Genomic DNA, 14,833 nt, shown 5'->3' on the forward strand with positions numbered 1-14,833 from the left:
ACCGCTGCCAACTCCATATCGTGAGTTGGATAGCGTTGTTCATACTCCTTTAACTGACGTGACGCGTAGGCTATCACCTTGTCATTTTGCATCAGTACGCATCCCAATCCTAACTTTGATGCATCACAGTAGACAACGAACTTGTCGTTGGGTGTTGGGACACTAAGTACTGGTGTTGAGCAAAGCTTATCCTTAAGCAACTGGAAGCTTTCCTCACACTTATCACTCCAGTTAAACTTTTGTTGCTTCCGGGTCAGGTTGGTGAGTGGAGTGGCTATCTTAGAAAAGCCCTCTACAAACTTTCTATAGTAACCTGCTAGCCCTAAGAAGCTTCTTACTTCCGACGCGTTCTTTGGTCTAGGCCAATCTTTCACGGCCTCTACCTTCGATGGATCTACTGCAACTCCGTCTTTCGATATGATGTGCCCGAGGAACGCCACTTGTGAGAGCCAAAACTCGCATTTCTTGAACTTCGCGTAGAGTTGGTGCTCCTTCAATCGCGTCAAAATTATTCTCAAGTGTTCCTCGTGCTCCACTTCATCCTTGGAGTAAATTAAAATGTCGTCGATGAACACAACGATGAATTTATCCAAGTAGTCCTTGAAGACCCTATTCATTAAGTCCATAAACGCGGCTGGCGCGTTAGTAAGACCAAAAGACATAACCAAGAACTCGTAATGTCCATAACGAGTCCTAAAGGCTGTCTTAGGAATATCTTCCCCCTTTACCTTGAGCTGATGATACCCGGACCGTAAATCGATCTTAGAGAATACAGTCGCGCCTCGGAGTTGATCAAACAAATCATCAATCCGAGGTAGCGGGTATTTGTTCTTAATCGTTACTTTATTCAGCTCACGGTAGTCTATGCACATGCGCATACTTCCGTCCTTCTTTTTCACGAATAGTACCGGAGCTCCCCATGGTGAATGGCTTGGCCTAATGAAACCCAAGTCTAGGAGTTCTTGTAGCTGCGTCTTTAACTCCTTGAGTTCCGTAGGTGCCATCCGGTATGGTGCCTTAGAGATAGGCTCGGTGCCCGGTACTAATTCTATCGTGAAGTCTATTTCTCTAGTTGGCGGCAATCCTGGCAAGTCATCGGGGAAAACTTCTGGAAATTCTTGTATGACTCGAACATCTCCAACTTTGAGTGATGTCTCCTTCTCCACATTCGTGATGTTGGCTAAGAATGCTTGACATCCTTTCTCCATCATTCTCTGAGCTTTGAGAGATGATACTAACGGTGTGCGTAGTCCTGAAGCTTGTCCCATGAAGCACAGTTTCTGGCCGTCAGGAGTATCGAATGTCACCTTCTTGCGTCTGCAGTCGATCGTTGCGCCATGCCGTGCTAGCCAATCCATGCCTAGTATGACGTCGAAGTCTTTGATCACCAGCTCTATCAGGTCTCCTTCTAGTTCCTTGTCCTCAATCTTGATTGGTACGCCTCGTACAATTCGTGATGATAGAACTACTTTGCCCGAAGGCAACTCGGTTGCAAACCTAGTTCTAAATCTTTCACTAGGTTTGTCTAGTTTATCTATCATTCCTAACGAAATATACGAATGGGTGGCTCCCGAATCAAATAATACATGACATAATTTATTGAGGATGGAAACCTGACCTGTGACCACCTTGTTGCTAGCATCCGCCTCTCCTTGGGTTAAAGAAAAAACCCGAGCAGGAACCATCTTTTCGTCCTTCTTTCCTTCCGGCTTTTGCTGAGGACAGTCTCTTTTACGATGCCCTTCTTGACCACAGTTGAAACACTCCTTGGTGTTGGCACGGCATTCTCCGGGGTGCTTCTTCTGACATTTGGCACATGGCGGGTATTCCACGTAGCCCGACCTATTTCCCCCATTACTTGGTCGTGCCCTTTTATTGTTGTCGGCTTGCTTGTTGTCAGGATGCCTTCTCTTCTGTCCGTTACCGTTGTTGTTGGACTGACTGTTGCTGGACTGATTGTTGTTCCGACTGGCCTGAGGTTGGCTCTGCTGCCTAGGTTCCGGCTTGCTGGCTTCTTCTTTGCTCACGTTGGCTTGCAACCTTTCTACTTCAATTGCCGTCTCAAGAACGTCGGCATATGAAGTGTTTCCCGGGTTTGCTAGTTTAACCCCCATCTCGATCTTCGGGCGAAGTCCTCTAACAAACTTGTTCACCCTTAGATAGTCGGTTGGAACCAACTCTGCTGCGAACTTCGCTAAGCGATCAAACTGACGAGCATATTCCGCCACTGTTAAATTCCCTTGCTTTAGATTGGTGAACTCCTCAACTCTCGTAGCAAGCACTGCTGAATTGTAGTACTTCTTGTGGAAGAGCTCCACAAATCGGGTCCACGTCATGGTGGCAGCATCGTGGGATTGCTGGACCAAGTCCCACCATATCCTGGCATCTTTCTTGAGCAAAGATGAGACGCAGGATATGCGGTCTGCATTACTAAGGTTCATGTGGGCTAGGATCGGCTCCACATTCCTTAGCCATTCTTCTGCTTCAAAGGGGTCCGTAGTCCCTTCGAAGTTCGGAGCGTGCTGCTTGCGGAACCTCTCGTACACTGGCTCCATGTGCTGAACAGGATAAGGAGCGTAGTTCGTCATAGGCCATCCCCCATACGGACCAACTTGTTGGGGTGCTGGGGCCATTGGCTGTGGCTGCGGCTGCGGCTGTGGCGGAGGCTGAGGCTGAGATTGAGCCTGTTGGCGTTGTTGCTGCAGAAGTTCCTCGACTTGCTGTCGTAGTCTGGCAATCTCTGCAGTGTTGTCAGCTGGCTGTGCCGGTGCGTTGCGGCGAGCAGTAACACGTACTCTCCTTCGGCGAACGGTAGGGACCGCATTGGTCGCTGGAACATCGTTGGAAGCGTTCCCGTTGGTGCGAGCAGATCTTCGGAGAGACATCGTAGCAGAGTTCTAACAGTTAAAAGAAACATGTTAGAACTTTTTCCTAATAGGCTCTAAGGCAAAAACTTATTCTAAAACAAACATATCTCGGACCTATTTATTATGACTTTTTATGAAAAATTATATAGGTCTTTATTTATTATTAGAGTGGGTTTCTATACTTAGAAAAACAAGTCATATTTATTTTCTAAGTGTGTTTCTAATCATCCTATATGACTTAATTCTCAGGCTCGAAACTTATCTTTGTTCCAAAGTTAACCATATTGAGGCAGGGCTGGGATCAGTAAAATCGTTCCCACTACTAAGGCCCCCTAACTCTCAACAAGGAAACCAGGTTCATTGATTCGTATCCACCCTCACCGAACTCAGTCATTATTCATTTTATTTAGTATTTATTATGATTGAAAAAAAAAAAAAAATTTCAAACTCACACATGATATTCAAATAGCATGTTTATTCATTTGGAAAAAAAAATTCACTTATTACAATCATAACATAAAAATAAAACAAATAAAAACTACTAATCTAAAAATCGGGATCTTCTACATCCGATCCGTCATCTAACATATCATCATCTATAGCCTCATAGTCATCATTATCATGAGCATCAAAATGCCCTCTAGGAAGGTTTGTGAGAATCCTATTCTTTTGCTCCTTGGTGAATTGAAATTCAAATTTTGCGGTGAACCTAACTAAGAGGAAATAGTATCTCATTGCTAATGGTGATTCATCCTCATCATCCATTTCTTCCCATATTTCTTCTAAGGCTGCTATTACAGGATTGAAATCTTTAAACAACCTAATCACTAATACATATTGTTCCGTTGATCTTAGCATTATTTGTTTAGCCTCTTGAAGGCCACCTATTGCTTGGTGAAACAAAAGCAACCTTCTAGTAATCCTTTCTAGGGCTCCTACGGTGTTTCTTGGCTCCCTTATTCTTTTTAAGGCCTTAATGGCTCGGATATCTTGGTAGGTTAAAGCTCCATTCATTTTTAACTGAAACATAAACACTAAAGTTGTTAGCTATACACATAGACAAAGTAACTTGTAACTTGTAACTTAAACACTTACTTGGCGGTCCGATTCGGAGCTTTGAGCATGTGTATCGAGGAGAACTTCATGCGAAGGAACCGTTTTCTCTGATACCAACTGTAATGACCCACTAATCTAGACTAATTGGACCATTATCGAAACTATACATAAAAACTTACATTTTACGAAAATACCATAATTTATTGAGTAACTTGAAAATAAGAGTTATTTACAAAGAAACAGAATACTAAGAAGGATTTTGGGATCCCATTGTCTTTAAAACAAAATAAGATTTAAAATAAAAGACATTACATAATAATGCGGAAAATACATGTAAAACCATAAAAAAACATAAAAGGAGACTACATCCTCGAATCGATAACGCTCGGCCCCTTGACTCCATTCATCATCGATACACATCCTCCCAAGCATCACGAATCTTACCGCCTCTAAGCTTATTTTCCTGCACATAAACAGAAAGGAGTGAGCCTAATGCCCAGCAAGGAAAAACCTAACACATAGTCATATACACAATTTCATAAGAAAACATAAAGACTTAACATAATACATATAACATACACTTATTATAATGGCCATTATTACTTGGGGTCCCATAGACTAAACAAGCATATGCCCATGGGGTTAATGGGGTCCTACTAGCTAAGTAGGTCATATGCCCATAACCCATTTGGGGTCTTGTTAGTCATATGGGTCATATGCCCAAGCCTACATACACATATACATATCATAACGCTTTTAATAACATAAACATATAGATAACATAAGCACATAACATATTAATTCTAGCCTATTTTCCTTACCAAAGTTACCGGGATAAAATGGACTGAGTTAGGACTTTTGGAACACTCCTAAAACCACAATGAACAAGGGTGAGTCTAAAGAAAGGAGATGAAATGAAAGAGAATAGGAAGACTAAACCATTAAACGAAAATATGCTTACCACCACTTAAGTGCTTAAGAACTTGGATTCCCTAACCAAAAAAAAAGAATAAGGTTAGGGGACTGAGTAGAAGGTTTTGAGAAAAGAAATAACATAGAATACAGAAAGGACTAGAGTTTTGGGTTTACCTCAAAGATTGCAAGATCAATCTAACATCCACCGAAATACTATAGCACTCACTTACTTCCCAAGTGTTTGATAAGCTTATGATGTTTAAGCTTATAGTTTTTCCCCAAACCAAGTGTTTACACTCTCTCACTCACTTAACACTAGCAGCCTCTGAACTTAGAGCAAATGGTGAATAATGGCTGGGTACTAGGTCCTATTTATAGAGTTTGGGAATGAAAATATCTTGATTTTACTTGAATAAAAATAATGGCTTTTTAGGTGAAAATCATTTGAATAATCGTTCAGCAGAGGCTGAAGACTCGTTCAGAAGATGCTGGACTGTTGAAGGAGTTTGAATGGCTGAAGGGAAAAGAATTCAAATGTATTTGAATTCATGCTGGTGGAGGCGATATATCGCCCCCTATAGGCGATATATCGCCTGGACCTTTGTTCCCGAGGCGACCGTGCATCGATTCGTGTTTTCCGTATCTACGTGCTGCGACATATCGCCCCCTATAGCTGCGATATATCGGCATACGCTGAATATTTAAACACGAATTTACACATTTTTAGCTGAGTTTGAATGGAGTAAACAGCCTTGACTAAGCCCTCAACGTGCTCAAAGCTGCTGACTGACCCTATACATTCAAACTTTTACCCTTATTTAATTTAATCCTCAAAAATACTAAATCCTTAATTACCATTCAAAACATGTGCTTAAAATCCTATTGGTTGATGTCTAAACCGTATAATATAATAATATATTCCTTAATATCAGACACATTAATCAAACCTTAGGTTATACTTAATATTCTTAAACTATAGGTTAAACTTAGAAAATCTATAAGTACTACTATGAGTGTCCAAATAACTCCCGGTCTGAACCAAAAATCCAAAGTAACAATGATAACACTAAACATACTATAATACTACTAAACAATTAGCTAAGTAAAGTTCTTGGACTCTACACTATTGCCCATACCTTTGTTAACCCCACTACGCAAAATAAATTCGAGGAATGGATAGTAAAAAATAAAACGGTGATAGTGGAGTCTCACTTTAGGCCCAGTGAATTGGATGGCATACTCCCACAAATGATTATAAATAGGAATTGGAAGCAGTTTTGCGAGCCAAAACTTTTGGCTAATATTAGTTTGGTAAGGGAGTTTTATGCCAACGCTTTTGTCGAGCGGGATGATCACACAGTGTTAGTTCGGGGTAAGAAGGTTTGCTATTCTCCGCAAGTGATCAACAGGTTCTACGGCCTAAATGATCCATGGGATGACGATTATCGCGTAGGGGCCGCAGAGAAGGACTATGATTTGCTCCTAAGGGAAATGACGAAGCCCGGTTCTACTTACAAAATGGGGAGTGACATGGTTACTCCAAGATCTATCAGGGCCACCTGTTTGAGTCCATATGGGAGGTTGTGGAACAGGTTCGTCATCAGTACTCTCATGCCTTCCACTCAACAAATGGAAGTGACTACTGAACGTCTTTACTTGCTCTATTGTATTTGTTCGGGCAAGTCGATCAATGTTGGACGGCTCATTGCAGAGAGTATCAGTTACATTGCGCGAGGGGCCACATCTGGTGGTCATAGCCATGCTTCATTAATTACTAGTCTATGTAAGGATCAAGGCGTGCCAATGAACGTTAATGAAGTTTGTGAACAGTCTCCAGTAATTAGTCATCAATCAGTGTTGCATCAGGATGAGAATTATGGGGGTGTTCCTTGACCCACTGGTTTGGGATACGAGCCTGTTGATCCGAGTCTGTTGTCCTTGCCACCGACTGATGAACAGCCTGAGACCACAAGGCCGAAGAGAAAGGGGCGAAAACCATCTACTTCTAGAGCTACTGAAGGCTCTAGTTCTCGGCAGTATAGTACCATGCAACAAGACATTGAAGAGTTGAAGAGACAACAACAGCTGTTGTTGCATGGTCAGGCGGATATTCGAGATCGTTAATTCCACATGACGAATTACATGGCTGATTTTTGTGGGGCATTTGCGCGCTATATAGGGTTCAATGATTTTCCTCAATGTCCTCCAGAATTGCGCCAACCATATCAGCCGCCTCCAGATTCCGACGATGAAGAGTAACTGTTCGGTTGTCAGGTTTTTTTCTAGTTATTTTATTTTATTTTTTTAATTTTTCTTTTAGTTCAGGTCCTTTGGATTTTATGAAACAGTGAGGGCACTGTTTATTTTAAGTTTGGGGGACTATTTACTTTTCTTTTGATTTTTTTTTTTAAATTTTTTTAATGGGATGACTGTACGAAACTGTTATTGACTGAGACAGGTGGGCTTCAATGATGATATATGCTAATTCCTTGATGTTGTTAGACTGATGCTTTGGATATGTAGACTGTGTGCTTAACTTGTTGGTAATTGATCTGAGTATTGTCATTTGTGTATTATATGTGTTTTATTTAATTTATGCTCTACATTATATAAGTTTATAAGTATTGTGGGAATTGGTATGTATGGTGGATGTTGAAATAAGCTAGAACTTGCTCAGTTGATTTGTTGAGACGAAATGCTAAATGAAGTATTGAGTAGAGATGATTTAGGCAATTTTCTTTGGTAAACGTTTGAGCCTTTCCAGCTAACCCATAAAAATTTATCCTTAGTTACCCTTTTTGAGCCTAAAGCTTTGGTTTGTTCTTGATTATACTATTGAGCCTAAATTTCCTAACTTCATCATTTTTCCTTTTCCTTTGTTATCATAAGCATATAATTTGTGGGAAAGTGGAATGGAAAATAGTGAGGTATTGGTATGATTTGAATGTAGTATGATTGTACAAAAAGAAGAGAGAGAGAAGTTTTTGAGAAAATAGAAAAAAAAAATCACTTTGTCACACTCCTTGATTATATATAGAAAATATTAAGTTTGGGGGAGTGTGATTTAAAAAAAAAAAAGTGATAAGTATAGAAAAAAATGATACAAAAAGAAAAGAAGAAAATGATGAAAGTATGTAATCTCTCTCTAATTGTATAAAAGGGTGATTTTTGGTGTGGTAAAGAGAAGGTTGGTTGGTTTTAAGGTTTATATGCTTATGGTAATTTCGAGCCTAAATGACTATTTATCTACCTGTACCTAAGCCAATGTTATGAGCCTATAAAAGTCCTTTTGATCTACTTGATACAGATTTTATATTAGTGGAGACAAGTTAATTGAGCAAGCTTATGGTGAATTTTGATGGGTTTGTGGTATGAATGGATGTTGATACTTGTAAAATTAGGTTTTGTACGGCATTTGTTAAATGAAATATGTATGTGGATGAATGACAGTATTTGGAGAAATTATTGATATGTTGAAATTCTAGTCACATGATTTGAAGCATTGGTTGAGCGATTGAAGAGGAATTGGAATTTTTGAGAAAAATTATGCCCCTTGTCTAAGTTTAAATTTTTCTGTGAAGTTAAGTCATCCAATAGTTTTTTTTTAGTTTTGGATTGTTTCTTTGTTCTTTCTTTTGTTTGCTTGAGGACAAGCAATCAGTCAAGTTTGGGGGTGTGATAAGCGTACAAAATATACGCTTATTGATAACATTTTCAGATTGATTTGGTTGTTTTTCTCAAGAGAAAGTTTATATTTAATCTGTTTGGTGAACTTGTGCAGTTTGTCGTTATAATTCTGATTTGTTCGAGAATTTGGATAAATGTTGGTTTTAGTAGACGAAAATTGGCCAATATGTGGAAATATGGTACAAGCGATATATCGCCTGCCTTGGGCGATATATCGGCATAAGAAGGAATTCCAAATTTTGGCTTTGCAGAAACGATATCAGAAACTTGCGTTTTTATCGAGAACATTCGCCATGCGATATATCGCAGCATCATAGGCGATATATCGACACGAGGGCATTTTTGGAAATTTTCATGGAAATTCGTAGGTTTTTGGATTTTTGTAAAAAGAATAAAAAGAAGATTGAAAAGGACAGAAAAGAGGAAGCATTCTGACGGCAGAGGGAAAGAAACAGAGAAGAACCCACGTTTATTTTGTTTGTGTTTATTTATGCTTTTGAATTTTAGATTGTGTGATGAAGTTTAATATTATGAACTAAATTTTTATTTAGAGTATTTTAATGTAGTCACTGGATATTCTATTCATCTTTAATGCAATTTCTATGAATCTTTGAATTTATGGTTATCTATTGCTCTTATGTTTAATGCTTGTAATTGATTGGCCATCTGTTGCATGATTATTGGTTTTAATTCAATATCTAAAAAGTGAGAATTGGAATAGCTTTAGACAATAAACATAGATTTCAATTTAGAACGAAAGTATCAAATTGGTTTGTGTAGCAATTAGGTTTTTGTTCTTAATGCGGTTTATGTGTCGAATTTATCACAGACATGTAGAGAATTCATAGGTAAACTGAATATTTTATATCTTGAGAAAGAATAGAATTGTCAATAGTAAACTTGCTATAATCATAAATCAAAGAAACATATTAGTTGTATTATTGATTGAATAGAATTGAAGGTTGATGAAATTAGAATACTCTAATCTTTCGCTTATATTAAATTTCGTTAATTAAATTGTGCTTTCTTAGTTTATTGTTCATTGTTAATTGTCATTAGTCAAATAGAAATAAAAGTTTGCTATTGGTAATTATTAGATCAATTCCCTGACGGAACGATAATATATTTCCACTACTATTACTTGTTTATTCGATTGCGTATACTTGCGCAGTAGTAAAAATACGCAACAGAATCTCATGAACCTGCAACATATATTGGCACTATACAAAATTCACCTTCTGATCAATTAGATGAAAATTTCATAAATGACGACTTAGGCGAAGAAGAAGTCGATGAAGAAGATGAATTGCTAGTTGATATTTGTGAAGATGATGTTAATCATGTGTCTCCGATTGATGTTAATTTAATTAATGATGAAAGTGATAGTGATTGTTCTACTTAGTTTTTATATTTTTGTAATAAAGACAATTGTTTAAAATATAATATATGAGACTTGTAATCATGATGTTCATTTTCATTGGTGATATTTGTTATTAACTAACAATTTAATACTAACTAATCTTTTTTGTTCCTAAGTACAATGTCAGCAGATATAGCCACCTCTCACGGCGGAGATGGTGGAGGTCTAGACCGCCAGATCCTAGTAGAGTACCATCTTCCTGCGAGTCAGGTTAATAATAATTTTCAAATTTTGCTCATAGCTTGAAAGTCAAGCTCAACGAATGTTTAAATATAATATTAATATTTCAAATTTTGGTTATTCTTGAAAATGTGGATAGCTGAAGTGCCGAGAAGAAAGGGTCGTGGCCTGGCTAATTCGAAGCCACTTGAAATTCGAAGGCGAAATGCCGAGAAACCACTAGATCTTTAGCTTGATTCTAGGACGGACAAAGTGGTTGGCTTGGAGGACCAAGCTTTTGTCCGCGAGATAGGCCTCCAAGTCACTTTGTTGTTGCCAGGACATTACTTGGATTTCGCTGATGTACCTCAAAAATTTAAGGAACAAGTCGTACAAAGGATGAAGGTACAAATTTAGAACAAGTCTTGTGGTATAATTTTTTTATTAAAATCATTTACAAACTAAACTAACGTGTTATTTTTAATGTAGTATTTTTATAATGTTGATGGTCATCCAGAACCCGAGAGAGTTATGAAAACTATCTACACAGAGATGCGCAAAAGATATTCTGAGAGAAAGAACATCAGACATACTCACTTCAAAAAATATTACCACTACAACAAAATAGATGTTTTATGACTTTAATTGGGAGACATTGGAAGTCTACAATGTCTCCCACTAAGTGAGACGTTGTTGCTAGGGTCATTGTAGGTATATATCCCACGTCTCCCATTGGGAGACGTGCCTCACTTCCAATGGGAGACGTGGGAAGTGACTCACCTCTCCCAATGGGAGACGTGGGAAGTCCCTAGGAGACATCCCACGTCTCCCATTGGGAGAGGTGGGAGACTTCCCACGTCTCCCAATGGGAGAGGTGGAAAGTCAACGTTTGACTTTCCACCTCTCCCATTGGGAGACGTGGGAAGTCTCCCACCTCTCCCAATGGGAGACATTGAAAGTCTCCCACCTCTCCCAATGGGAGACATTGAAAGTTTCCCACATTTAAAAAAAATAAATTAAATAAATTTATAATTAATATTATTTTAATTTGATTTAATAATTAATTAAATTGAAATAATATTAATTTAAATTGAAATTATTTTAATCTAAATTTAAATTAATTTAATAATCAATTAAATTGAAAGAAAAATATATATTTGTTAGATATATACAAGAAATACAATATTTGTTAGAAATATTCAAAATGAACAAATATTGCATTGTGTATGAAGAAAGAGTTAAAAAATTAAAAAAAAAACCTATCAACGAGGTCGGTAACTTTGGATTATCGGCAACATATATGTCGCCCATTCTTGTCGCAACTCATCAATTTGTGCCTCTGTATATGATGTGCTTGTTAGCTGCAAGAAATATAAAGCAAAATATATTAATTAATTATTTGATTACATTTATAGTTTCAAAAATAATTTGTAAATTTTAATTAATAATACCGTTCTCAAGTAATGCCCAGGACTCGCATGTTCAATCAAATCCTTCAACATCCTCATTAAGTAGTATCCACATGCCACATTGTCCGGTTGGTGTGGACACTAATTATTTAAAAATATGAGTAATTTATTATTAAATTGAAACTTTTTAAAAAATGCATACATATTATTCTACTTAATTATTATAAATGTTCAAAAATTTATGCTAAAGTTACTTACCTGAGGTTGCTTAATGCGTAGAGTATCAGGGATCTCGACATCAGGAAGATTCATAGAGAAAAAAAGATTGAAAGCGCTGACGATCACTGATACAATCTCCTCACGGTTATTTAGCTCTGAATTCATCGGATCACAACAATAAACATGATATGCATATGTTCCAAAATAAGCAACATCCAATGTTCACTGTATAAGAAAAACAAAAAAATTATAGCTCAAATGTTAAACAAAGAAATTATTGATATGGGTCGGAAAAATGACAAGTTTTTAAACTTACCCATGGTTCCAAGGGACAAGCATAACTTGTTCTTTTGATTTTACGTCATTGCAACGTCTGAACAGATTCTGAACACGATCGTCGAATGAACTCCCTTGAGTGGCGACGATATTAGGATTGACAAATAAAAACTTATTTTGGCGACCTTGTTGTACCACATATCTGTAAATGAACCTAATACAAAAATATGAAAAATTGTTATATGAATGAATAAATCAAATTAGAAAATTAAATGAACAAACTTATTTGTGAGATATATACCTCATGTAGCTGACGAGTACTGCTTGTCCAATCTTCTCCTTTCGAGCAAACTGAAGTATGTCATCCTTAAATATATAACAGTGAGACATATCCTGATCAAAAACTTCAGACTCTATGCCTAGATTGACACACTCGCCATCATCCCAATGAGATACGATATTCTGTAATCGTTCCAATGGAGTGTGGGCCAATTGTGTTGGAGGAGTTTGTTGTCATCTTCTTTCTCGAGGTTGTTGTGTTGATGGAGCTCTTGGTCGTTGTGATTTGGTCCTACTTGTAGAGGGAGTCTGTATACAATTATATCAACAATTAAAAAAATTGCAAACAAATATAGAATTGTAAAGATAATTATGTAAAAACATGGCATCACCTCATGAGTTACATCTTCAGATATAATGACAAAATCCTTAGGCCACGCTATTGGCGTCCCAATGGCCTGAGCAACTATGTACATGTCCAAATCAGGATATGCAAAAGGGAGAGGACAGGTTGGCTTAAGAACACTCGTAATCATAACTTGGAAGTTGTTGCCTGCCTCTCTTTCAATGAGTGTACCTGATGCAACAATGTTTGAAACCGAACCAATTGCTAATTGGCATGCTCGGCCCTGCATAAGAAACATATTATATACAAATAATCATGTTGAAGCAGTAAAGAAATTTATTTGGTTTCAGAATACTCAAGAAAGTTTAATTACCTCTTGCAAAAGCGGTTGTAGTGCAACAATGTGGTGTTCTGCTTGAGGCACTACTGGGTCTGGAGTATAGTAGGACGCCTGCGCTGGTGGCACTGGTGGGTCGGGCACATAGTATGATGATGGCGCTGGTGGGACTCCAACGTTAGATCCTGACCCGCTCTGTTGGGCCAATAATTTTCTCAAGAGCTCATCTTGTTGCTGAAGGCGCTCTTCTAGGCGTTGTGCTTGTTGACGATGCTCTTCTTCTTGTTTTTGAAATCTTTCTTCAAATTCCTTTCTAATGTCGTCATTCAAAGAAGAGGCTTTTGATTTATTTTTCGTTGAGGTAGGTGTTGGAGTATTCCAGTATACTGAGCGGGACACACCGTGTCCTCCAGCCCTAACACGTCCTCGAGGCTCAGGAGTGCCCAACGCCCTCGTCAGCACATCATCAGGGCCATCAGGTGCCCATTTACCCTCAGCTTGGAGTTGCCGGTAATGATCCTGTGAAACAATATTCACAGAAAGTTATATATATAAGCTAATAATTTGACATATCAACATTATTAAATATGAGCACTTACAATATTTTTTTGAATCTCAGAGGCCTCTCCAATTAGCTCTCCTTTTGCATTCTGACGACCCATGCTCCATAAGTCTGCCCTATCAAGTTCAGTCACACTTTTCCCACTTTGTTCCATTAACATCTCTTCAATACGCACATAGCCTCCTCTAGAGAGGTTGTGATTGTATTTATTCAGTGCTCGATAATTTTGCATCTCCTCTCTCTTTCTTTGCCACTCGGGAGTTAATCTTGAGTTCACAAACGTTTACCATTCATCCGGAGTTATGACATTCTCAAATCCAAATGGCAAAGCTGGCGGGAACTCATTTGGGTATTTTTTCAAAGCGTCGTAAACGTGTACCCTAGTAAGATTAGTCTTCCAATTTCGGAAGTACTTTCCCGCATCCTTCAACATCTGTTGCTTTTGTTTGGGGTCCAAATCATAAGTTTTCTGCAAGTTTTAAAGTAATAAGAAGCATATTATCAAAATAATATATATTTTAAAAACATTAAATGAAATATAATTAATAAAAATATACCTTCATTGTGTCCCATATTTTATTTTTATCCACCACACTAACATCTTTCCAACTGTTAATGTTGATGGACACAGTTGCTCGAACAACTGATCCAAGCTGTGATGAAACATTACTTCTAGATCCACCCACTAGTTGACCATACTCATTGTATTCAACAGGAGTAAGATGTCCTTCACTCCTTTTTTTGGTGTTTCTAGACATCCATGTACGTCCTCTCACAGATTTATTTTCTTGCTCCACTGACTGAGAATTAGGGCGTTGCTCTCCCTCATCAGAACTACCACCAAAAGGATCAACCTCCATCTGTGAAACATAAATATCATTATTATAACAATTTTGGACACTCATAATCAAAATATGAAACACATTGTGATAACAACTAAGAATTTCACATATCATAAACATATGAAACCTATTAAATGGTACCTCAAGACCCATTATCATCAACCCACAATCCTTCACCATTTTCACGGAAACAAATACAATCATCATCAACTTCGTCATTATCTTCTATTGCGGTGAATGTGACAAGTTCTTCTTCGAGAGGTATATCATGTAAATCACCATCTTTAATGTTCCATTCTCTTGTTTGCGTTGGAAGAACAATTGACCATTGGTTGTCTGAAGGATCATTCACATAAAATACTTGTTTCGCTTGTGAAGCTAATATAAATCGATCAGATTTGTGCCCAATTCGATTTAGATTAACTAATGTGAAACCAAAATCTTCATATATTATGCCGC

At 37.8% G+C, this 14,833-nt stretch overlaps 1 protein-coding gene and 1 long non-coding RNA gene across 2 annotated transcripts; both read right to left on the reverse strand.

Moving 5' to 3' along the window:
* Positions 1-11,058: 11,058 nt before the first annotated feature.
* LOC133793472 (uncharacterized) lies at positions 11,059-11,904 on the reverse strand. The gene is made up of 3 exons (XM_062230823.1): positions 11,772-11,904; positions 11,556-11,654; positions 11,059-11,465 (listed from the first exon to the last, which is right to left on the reverse strand). The coding sequence occupies exons 1-3, from the start codon at positions 11,895-11,897 to the stop codon at positions 11,367-11,369; spliced, it is 324 nt and encodes a 107-aa protein (XP_062086807.1). The 5' UTR covers positions 11,898-11,904; the 3' UTR covers positions 11,059-11,366.
* A 1,401-nt stretch (positions 11,905-13,305) lies between these two features.
* On the reverse strand, positions 13,306-14,244 carry LOC133793473 (uncharacterized). Its single transcript, XR_009874837.1, has 3 exons — positions 14,090-14,244; positions 13,570-14,001; positions 13,306-13,489 (listed from the first exon to the last, which is right to left on the reverse strand). It is a non-coding gene; the product is annotated as an uncharacterized LOC133793473 (long non-coding RNA).
* Between the last annotated feature and the right edge of the window lie 589 nt (positions 14,245-14,833).

The sequence above is a fragment of the Humulus lupulus genome, chromosome 8 (genome assembly GCF_963169125.1).
Source record: "Humulus lupulus chromosome 8, drHumLupu1.1, whole genome shotgun sequence".
Lineage (NCBI taxonomy): Eukaryota > Viridiplantae > Streptophyta > Magnoliopsida > Rosales > Cannabaceae > Humulus > Humulus lupulus.

Excerpts from the sequence above, each read along its gene's own strand:
- LOC133793472 (XM_062230823.1), bottom strand. The coding sequence starts at position 11,897 with ATGAATTCAGAGCTAAATAACCGTGAGGAGATTGTATCAGTGATCGTC. Across the intron at positions 11,655-11,771 it reads TACGCATTAAGCAACCTCAG|TGTCCACACCAACCGGACAA; the intron begins GTAAGTAACTTT and ends TTAAATAATTAG. Across the intron at positions 11,466-11,555 it reads CTGGGCATTACTTGAGAACG|CTAACAAGCACATCATATAC; the intron begins GTATTATTAATT and ends TATTTCTTGCAG.